We start from the raw sequence: 8,788 nt of genomic DNA on the forward strand, positions 1-8,788 counted from the left end.
TGTAGTAAAGTTCGAAATTTTCACTGGAGTTTTATTTCGTCAAGTATTAACATATTGTTAAAGTTTACCCATTTTGTCTTCGGTTTCGACTAACCTGGAACACTCATTTAGATTAACAAAATGACACTCATTTGTTGCTACCATACTCTGACACCGTGAGACTTCTAAGATCTTCAAGCGGTATACAAATTCCATAACCTCGCTCCAAAATTTGGGCAAACTGAACCCCAATCATCGAATCCATTCCAAGGTCTGCCAAAGTCAATTCCTTGTTAAGAATTCTCGTATCCTTAACCCCTAGTAAATGAGCAAGTTGGTCAAGCACGCTGTGTGAATTTCCGTTGACGATGTTTTTTTCCGCAATCACTACACTAGAGACAACAGCGTCTGCTCGCTCCAAAAAACGTTCCAAAACCTTGAAACATGACCCTAACTTCTGGGCTACGAAACCTTGAAGAGGAATTTTTTTTTGACCCATTGCTTTGGCATAAACCCCAACCTAAAGCAAGTGGTATTAATTGCCAATTAAACCCTTTTCGGAGTTTACATCGTCTATGGGACCCCACTGTATCGCCAAACCTGGTAGACCATCATTTCGTCTTTTTTCACAAAGTCGTTCCATGACGGAGTTGGCCATTCCATAGTTGCTTTGGCCAGGGTTGCCACGTCCACACGACATAGACGAAAACATAACGAAGTACCTTTAACACCAAGTGACAAATCTGTATCTAGAATTAAGTACCTGAGGTTTTTGCAACACTGTCGTGTCACTTGGTCCAACGCAACAGCAATATTAGCCTTAGACGATAACGACTCCTTAAATGTTTCTTCAGTCTGATCTTCAAAGAAGGCGTCTTTCAGTACCACACACAGATTAAAAACGCCATCCACTGGTCCTAACTCACTTATTGCTTTTTGGATTAGTTCCAGACAACCCTGCTTGGTGGTGGTGTCTACAGTAGACACTGTTACAGCGACACCAGAAGACCTCCACAGCCTGAAAAGTTCTTGCTATTATGGTACCCGCAATGTCTAAATCGTACCCAATTTTGCGTCTTTGGTAGCCACTTTGTAGTCCCACTCGAGACACCAGTACCACCTTTCTGGCACCATTAGCCACCAACCACTCGGTCAGTTCTAACCCAAACCCCCCCAAACCTCCAACGATGACATAAGATTTGTCTTCGTCGCACGCAAAGTTACGTGACCCATCTTGACTTAAAGGTAAGTGCCTATAAGTACCCCACTGGCCACTTTTGAAGACGTTAACGGCAAAGTTCTTTCTTAGTTGGTCTTGATAGAAAACACTCCCTGAATCAAACTCTGGTACTTCGTCCATCGTGACAAAACACCTGAGTTTGGTACCACCACGCTCCAGTCTGACACAAGTCGTCAACCCTAAAACACCCTCAGGTTCTACGTTGCTGGAATCAACCACCACATTTTTGGTTTTCAGAGCACGTTGTAGAGTAGGCAACCAGTTTAACTGTTTCCAGGAAAGTCGTACGTGTTTGACATAATAAACCGATTTTGACTTTTGTAACAATAGTAGTTTTTCCTGGGGAGTGCAATGTTCCGTGAGAAGTTCTAAATTGGCGACTTCCTTATACCGAAAAGAGGGTTTTTCGCGAGTCAAGATGAAACCGTCTTGACTAACAAGGGCCAAAATTTGGTCCAAAAGCGCTGGTACCTTGGTACCAACAACCAAAAGCAAATTTTTTGACTTGTCGATAATTTCTGGATATTTGGTTGCGCAAATCGTAAAGTCGGAAGTGACTGTTGGCATTCGTTGTACTATTCGGTGTACCAGAGGAAGAAGAGGGTCACTGTTGTCGTCGACAATTTCTACCGCCTTGATACAACTTGTCAAACTTTTCTCAACTACAATCTGTGTGTTGACTATTAAAGACTCCTCCAGATCAAGCGTAACCACGTTTGGAACAAAAACATGTTTTTCTAGAACCGGTGATTGTTGACATTGTCTTTGACGAAGTTTCGTACAAACGTCAAAAATTTCAATCCCTCCAGACCTACAACCAAGTAGCTAAAAACACCCAGTGGAATTTACTCACCCACTTTATGGTTTTATTCTTCTTGTGAAAGCAAAAATGGCACGATTTCGTCTGATTGACGATCCTCAAGTGACTATTAACATCTATTGTCAACCGCCTGATACCAACAGGTAGACGAAGCAAGTGGGTACTATCTTGCAGCTGCACCGTCTGTATCATGCTATCTATAAAAGTAGTCCAATTGTTTTCCCAGCGGAGTGACCCCTCACTTACTTCAAGGTCACACTTTTCAACCCCTTGAAACAAACCACTGAGACAACTCTAGTACTTGTCTGTTTTGACCCACCTGTAGTTGTACCCTTTTAGATTTAAAGTCTTGTAAACTTCGTTTTGTGTCAAAATTTCACTTGATTTTTGTTCAAAGCAAGGAACACTTATTTGGTATTTCTTGATGTCGTCGGGTACGAACACTCTTCCACAAGCTACAACTTTGTTGTCTTTGTAGACCTCAAACTTTCCACTTTTGGGTAAAATGGATACGAAAATGTCAACATTGTCGAGAGGTACGACTTCTACGAATTCGCAATTTTCGAAGACGATTGCTGGTACTAAACGTGATTTGAATGTCTGCCAGACCAAGTTTAAGATTTCGCTTGGTGGAATAGTACCAAGTCCGTCGATTTGGTGACCAGTTAGGTATTCATGGTCCGTTATCTTGTAACTTTTTTGCAATGGAGTGTCTGTGTCTTCTGAGAATTTGTAACAGTACCAGTTTTTGTCACAGTTCCATTTAATCAAATGGGAAAGCATGGGTGTGTTTCGATTTACCGGGAATTGTGCATTTGGGTAGAGTTTGTGGATTTGTAAATCGTGACCTTCTTGGTATAGTCTGAATAAATGAATATTTTACTTTCTCTGGGTCAACGACAATGTAAAACGTACCTTCCTAGTATATGAAAGAAATTAGTTGTTAGAACCATGTCGTCGTTGTTGATTCGTAGAGGTTTGTCTGAAAGATTAAGCACAATGGAATGCTTCGAAATGTCCACAGAGTGATTATTATTTTTATTGGGTTTGCCTAAAAGAAAACTCTGGTCAAATTTTTTTCCTTAATTACAAGTCGTACTTTTGATTGCCATTTCGACTGCCTCCTCCAAGCTAATTTTGCCTTTACAATAAAGAACTAACACCTGATGGAATGAATCTTCTACCACTGGTGTTAACTCAACCTTCAACACTCTCAGCACCTTTGCTATACCCAGTTGTAACGCAAACCCCCCAAGCAAGGTATCGTTTTCGTCGAAGTTGGCTTTTAGCTGAACAAACCTCTTCAAAACCCTACAAACAAAAATTTGGTTGAAATTGTCACGGTCTGGATTTCAGTATCTGACAACAGTGTCTCGAAAAAGGGACACTTTTATTGACTGTTGTTTCAAAAACAAGAAACCACTTTCAAGAGGTCCAAAAAACACAAATAGTTTCTTTGGGTGTTGACGGTACAACTCCACAGATATCTTAGCTTGTTGACCGTCTTCCAAAATCGTGAATCCTCTATACATGTGTCCATTGACGTTGTCTTTGAAGATGTGGTGCAGCAAATTTACAAAGTCTGCATTTGGTTGTCGATTTATTTGGTGAAGTGTTTCAACAACTGCTTGTTTACTTCTTCCACTAACCAAAACTAGTTTTGGAAAGTCATTTGGTGACGACTCGTTGTCAACTTTCTTGGTTGAAGGTTCTACGATCAAGTGGGCAATGTTTCCTCCCCAACCAAAGCAGTTGATTCCAATGTAGGTATTATTTGGTAGTTCTTCCACTTGGGTGACCACCCTCATTCGATTTTCCTGGAAACCTTTGATCCCCTTTCTTAATTGATCGATATTAATGGTTGGTGGAATTAGCCCAGATTCCATCGCAATGATAACTTTAATTAGAGAACAAAGTCCTGATGCCGCCTCAGTATGACCTATATTGTTTTTAGTAGCACCAATAAGAAGAGGTTTTTGTCGTTTTTGGGCAATAGCCACATCTATGGACTCTGCTTCCTGTGGATCACCTAAAATGGTCCCGGTTCCGTGAGCTTCCAGGTAACCAATCTGGGATGGGTTGATTCCCGATTCTGATAAAGTAGCTTCAATTAACTCGGCTTGTGTTTTGGATGACGGTACGAGTAAGCCTCCGATTTTGTAGCCCTCATTCGCTGTTCTAATATGGGTGATCTAGAAAGATCAAGAAAATTGAAGATTGTTTGTTGAAATCTCCCCATGATGAGTTAGTTACCTTTGCATAAACCCTCTTGGCATGTTTTGCTTTTTGAAGGAACACACAAGCGATGGCGTCAGATCGAGCGTAGCCGCTGGCATTTTCATCGAAAACTTTACATTCACCATCAGGGGTCAAAACTCCCAGTCTAACAAAAAAGTTTGCTCAAAATTTTTGGTTTCGTTGTAAAATTGGTTCCGCTAACCCCCAAAATTCGTTAAATTTTGAATAATTCTGATTGACGGAACAAAAAAGTTTGCTTTTCAAAGTTTTTCTTTCAAAATTTTATAAAATTAGAAAGAACGTGACTTGTCTAACATAATAGAAATAATAAAGTGTAAAAACACGAACATATTAAAAATGAACAAAAGAAAAATAGTATAAAGTAATGGACGATTGAACGATGAAGATAAGTACGAGTAAATTAACATGTCCTGAACTTGTGGCTTATGAATCCGTTATGAATTTTTATCCTCGACATCGAGATTTTTGCCAAAAAGTGATAACCGTAGATAGAACAATTTTTTATTTCTAAATTATACGAATTTTGATATTTTGCGATTTCTCAATTTCGATTAATTGTTTTTTGATTTTTCAAATATATCCATTTGTTGGATTTTCAGGTTTTTGATTTTTCAATTTTTCAATTTTTCAACTCGATGTTTCAGTTTTGGGTTTTTTCAATTCTTCGATTTTCAAATTTTAGATTTACTCAATTTTTTGGTCTTTTGATGTGATGTGAATTTTGAATATTAAATGTTCAATTTTTCGATATTTCAGTTTTGCAATACGTATTTCGATTCTTTAATTTTTTGATATTTCGATATCTTAATTTTTTATTTTTTGGATTTTTACATTTCATTTTCAATTTTTTTTGTTTCGGAAATTTCTCGATTTTTCAATTTTTTGATGTTTTAATTTTTTTCTTTTTAATATTTTAGATTTTCCAATTTCTTGGTTTGTCGATTTCTCGATTTTTCGATTTTTCAGTTCTTCAAATTTTCATTTTTTCGAGTTTTTAAATTATAGATTCTTCAGTTTTTTGATTAATCAATTTTTGGACTTCTTAGTGTTAGATTTTTCGAATTTTGAATTTTTCGGTTTTTCAATTTTTCTCTTTCTGAATGTATCGATTTTTTCATTTTTTCGATTTTTTTTAGTGATAAATTTTTCAATTTCATTTTTTAATTTTTAGATTTCGGCCTAATTCGATTTTTCAATTTTTCGATTTCTTAGTTTTTTGAATTTTCGAATTTTCAGCTTTCCGTTTTGCCAAATTTTCGTTTTTTCAATTTTTCAATTTTCCAATTTTTCAGTTTTTGATTTTCGAATTTTCGATTTTTTGTTTTTAAATTTTTCAATTTTTGAACTTTTCAATTTTTCTTGCAATCTGGGATTTTGCAATATTTCAATTTTTGAAATTAGATTTTCCGTTTTTTGATATTTCGATTTCTCGATTTTTCGATTTTTCGACTTCTCGGTTTTAAATTTTTCGGTTTTTCATTATTTCAGTTTTTAAAATTTTTGATTTTTTAATTTTTGATATTTCTCGATGTTCCCATTTTTTATTGTTCAATTTTTCGATTAATAGATCTTTTTTATTTTAAAATTTTCCAATTTTTCAATTTTGAACTTTTTGATTTATCCATTTTGGCCTATTTCGATTTCTCGTCTTTTCTATTTCCCGATTTCTCGATCTTTTGATGTTTCAACTTCTCAATGTTTCAGTTTTTCTATAATTTCGATGTTCCGATTTTTTGACTTCTTGGCTTTTGGATTTTCCAATTTTTCGATGTTTCGATTTTTGATTTTTCGATTGGTCAATTTTTCGTCGTTTCAGGTTTCTACATTTTTATTAATTGTAAGTATTCTATTTATGAATTTGTCGGTTTTTCGATTTTCCAACTTTTTATTTTTTCAATTTTTCAATTTAATTAATTTTTTAATTTTTCGATATTTTAATTTTTCAATCTAAATTTTAAATTTTTCGATTTCACGATTTTTCGGTTCTCCAATTTGGCTATTTTTTATGTTTTCGAAATTTAAAATTTCTGATTTTTCGATTTTTAAATTTGCCAATTTTTTGATTATTTAATTTTTCGATTACTCGATTTTTTTTAATTCAAATCTTTCTATTTTTCAATTTTTAACTTTTCTATTTTTCCATTTTGGCATGTTTATTTAGATTTCTCAATTTTTCGATTTCTCGTTTTTTCCATCCTTCGATTTCTCGATATTTTTGATATTTGATATTTTGATGTTTCAGTTTTGAATATTTTGGGGTTTCGATTTTTCGACGTTTTGGTTTTTCAATTTTCCATTTGTCGATATTTCGGTTTTTCAATTTTCCGTTATTTCAGATTTCTAGATTTTTCAATTTCATTTTTGTACAATTTTCCAATATTTCAAATTTTACGATTTTTTAAATTTTAGATTTTCGATTTCTCTATTTTTCAACTTTAGTTTTTCCAATTTTTCGAGTTTTAGTTTTTACAATTTTGTATTAATTTTTAGATTTTTTAACTTTTTTGATATTTTAATTTTTTAATTATTAAAAATTTTAGATTTTTTGATTTCTCGATGTTTCAGTTCTCCGATATTTCTATTTTTCGGTCTTTTCCAATTTAAAATTTTTGATTTTTCAACTTTTTTTTAAATTTTCATTTTTCGATTTTATGATTTTTTGATGTTTCGATTTATTGACATCTCTTTTAGAGTTGTCGCTGTTTCATTTTTTTAATTTTTTAACATTTTATTTTTGGAGACTTTTCTTGGATTGGATTTTTCGATTTTTTGATCTTTCGAATGCTCGATCTTTCGAGACTTTTCGAATTTCGATGTTTCGGTTATCAAAATTTTTGATTTTGTCCAGAGATTTTAAACGTTCTTTATTTTTTTCATTTTCTACTTAAAGATTTTTTAATTGACCCAAACACTTTACATACTTTACAATGGTACCCAAATTTTGTATGTTATTAAAAAAAAAATAATTTAAAATTTTTGAGGTTAGCAGAAGAATCAATCAAATACCCCGGTTATTACGACCGTGTTATGACTTACTCAGCTACCTGCCGACAAAATTCAGGATGTTGGAGTACATTACAAGCAACCACAATAGCATTATCACACTTCTCCATCTTTAAACTAGCGTTGGCCATATCTAAAGCCAGAAAGGATCCACAACAATCCGTAACTAAGCCACACGATGGACCCTTAACTTTCAGAAAGTAACTAATCCGATGCGCTATCTCTGACCTCATCCATCCACTCTGTGTCTCAAGAGTACCACTCGTGGCAAAAATTTCACCATCAGTACATGATGTTATCGAAAACACCACAGTCCTTGAGCCTTGTAACTGATATGGGTTGACACCAGCGTCAAATATGGCCTCCATTACAACCTCGAGGGACTTTCGTGTCATTGGACTCATGGTTTGGGCTTGACGGTGGTGGACCCCGAAGAAACCACAGTCGAACTTCTCTGTGTCTTTGATCACCCCATATTTTTGGGGGATTCCAGAGAGGTTCGGGTCCCAACGACCAGTGTCCTCCCGGAGGGACTTTTCCTTGTTGAAGAGGGTCGTTCTGAGTTCGAGTACATTGTTGGAATTGGGGAAACGTCCAGAGATTCCTTGAAAAAATAAAAGCGGACAAGGTTAATAAAATTTAAGTGGATTAAAACTAACCTGTAATCGCAACCCCACTTCCTGCGGGATTTTCTAACAATTCTTTGTTGTAATGGTAATTGCCCGACATGACGACCTGTTAAACACTGACGTTCAATTGATCAAAAGATTCCTTAAATATTCACTTTTGCAATGGAATTAAGCGAGTCTGTAGTAATTTAATTTGAATTTTCCTTTGTTAAGGTTTTGTTAATGCAGGTTGTTATTGTTTTGTTTCGTCAGCTCATTACCTTGTGATCACAGTGTTAAACTTTTGTGCACTAATAGTAATAGGACTGCATAATTGGGTCTAATATCTCATAAAATTGCATAATATTCGACGACCTAAAAGTTAAATAGGTAAGTTTGAATTCTTGCGTCAACACAACGTCAGTAATTAAATATTTGAATTATGAATAAGGCCATTTTGAAATAGCACAAACGACGAAATATATGGAGAAGATTCTAGCCACCGATTTACCACAATCTAAACGCTTTTATTTGCTATCATCTAGTACCAAATCTAGTGGAAGTACCACTGAAATAAAAGACAACGATTAACTATCCCACACTGCACTCAAACTGAGGTACATAGATGGAAGTACTCACACGTACGTGTTACAGTTGAAACATGCCGAAAACAAGAAAATCTTAACCGAGAAGTTTCTAGCCACTAAGCATAAAGATTTCAGTTTGATGAAGTACCTAACAACAGTATCAACAATATCGAATTCATTGTTAAAAAGTTTGACCAAGTTAAGTAGGTGTGAAGGTCTGTTAGACCGCTCTCAAGTACGGGTTAACGAATAAAGGAATTTCGACTTTGGAGGAGTTAACGTCAGTACAGAG

The 8,788-nt window shown here is 35.0% G+C and overlaps 2 protein-coding genes across 2 annotated transcripts; both read right to left on the reverse strand.

Annotated features, from left to right (window-relative positions):
• Positions 1 to 17: 17 nt before the first annotated feature.
• On the reverse strand, positions 18 to 3,222 carry LOC135138363 (fatty acid synthase-like). Its single transcript, XM_064068327.1, has 9 exons — positions 3,139 to 3,222; positions 2,955 to 3,090; positions 2,359 to 2,901; positions 2,077 to 2,322; positions 1,044 to 2,030; positions 743 to 997; positions 548 to 701; positions 147 to 499; positions 18 to 94 (listed from the first exon to the last, which is right to left on the reverse strand). The coding sequence occupies exons 1-9, from the start codon at positions 3,149 to 3,151 to the stop codon at positions 58 to 60; spliced, it is 2,724 nt and encodes a 907-aa protein (XP_063924397.1). The 5' UTR covers positions 3,152 to 3,222; the 3' UTR covers positions 18 to 57.
• A 13-nt stretch (positions 3,223 to 3,235) lies between these two features.
• On the reverse strand, positions 3,236 to 8,030 carry LOC135138364 (fatty acid synthase-like). Its single transcript, XM_064068328.1, has 5 exons — positions 7,961 to 8,030; positions 7,335 to 7,905; positions 4,293 to 4,422; positions 3,404 to 4,231; positions 3,236 to 3,350 (listed from the first exon to the last, which is right to left on the reverse strand). Exons 1-5 carry the CDS (start codon positions 8,028 to 8,030, stop codon positions 3,237 to 3,239), a joined length of 1,713 nt encoding a protein of 570 aa, XP_063924398.1. The 3' UTR covers position 3,236.
• Positions 8,031 to 8,788: the final 758 nt, after the last annotated feature.

Source organism: Zophobas morio, unplaced genomic scaffold, assembly GCF_036711695.1.
Source record: "Zophobas morio isolate AGI-343-1 ecotype UQ-CSIRO unplaced genomic scaffold, CSIRO_AGI_Zmor_V1 ptg000030l, whole genome shotgun sequence".
Lineage (NCBI taxonomy): Eukaryota > Metazoa > Arthropoda > Insecta > Coleoptera > Tenebrionidae > Zophobas > Zophobas morio.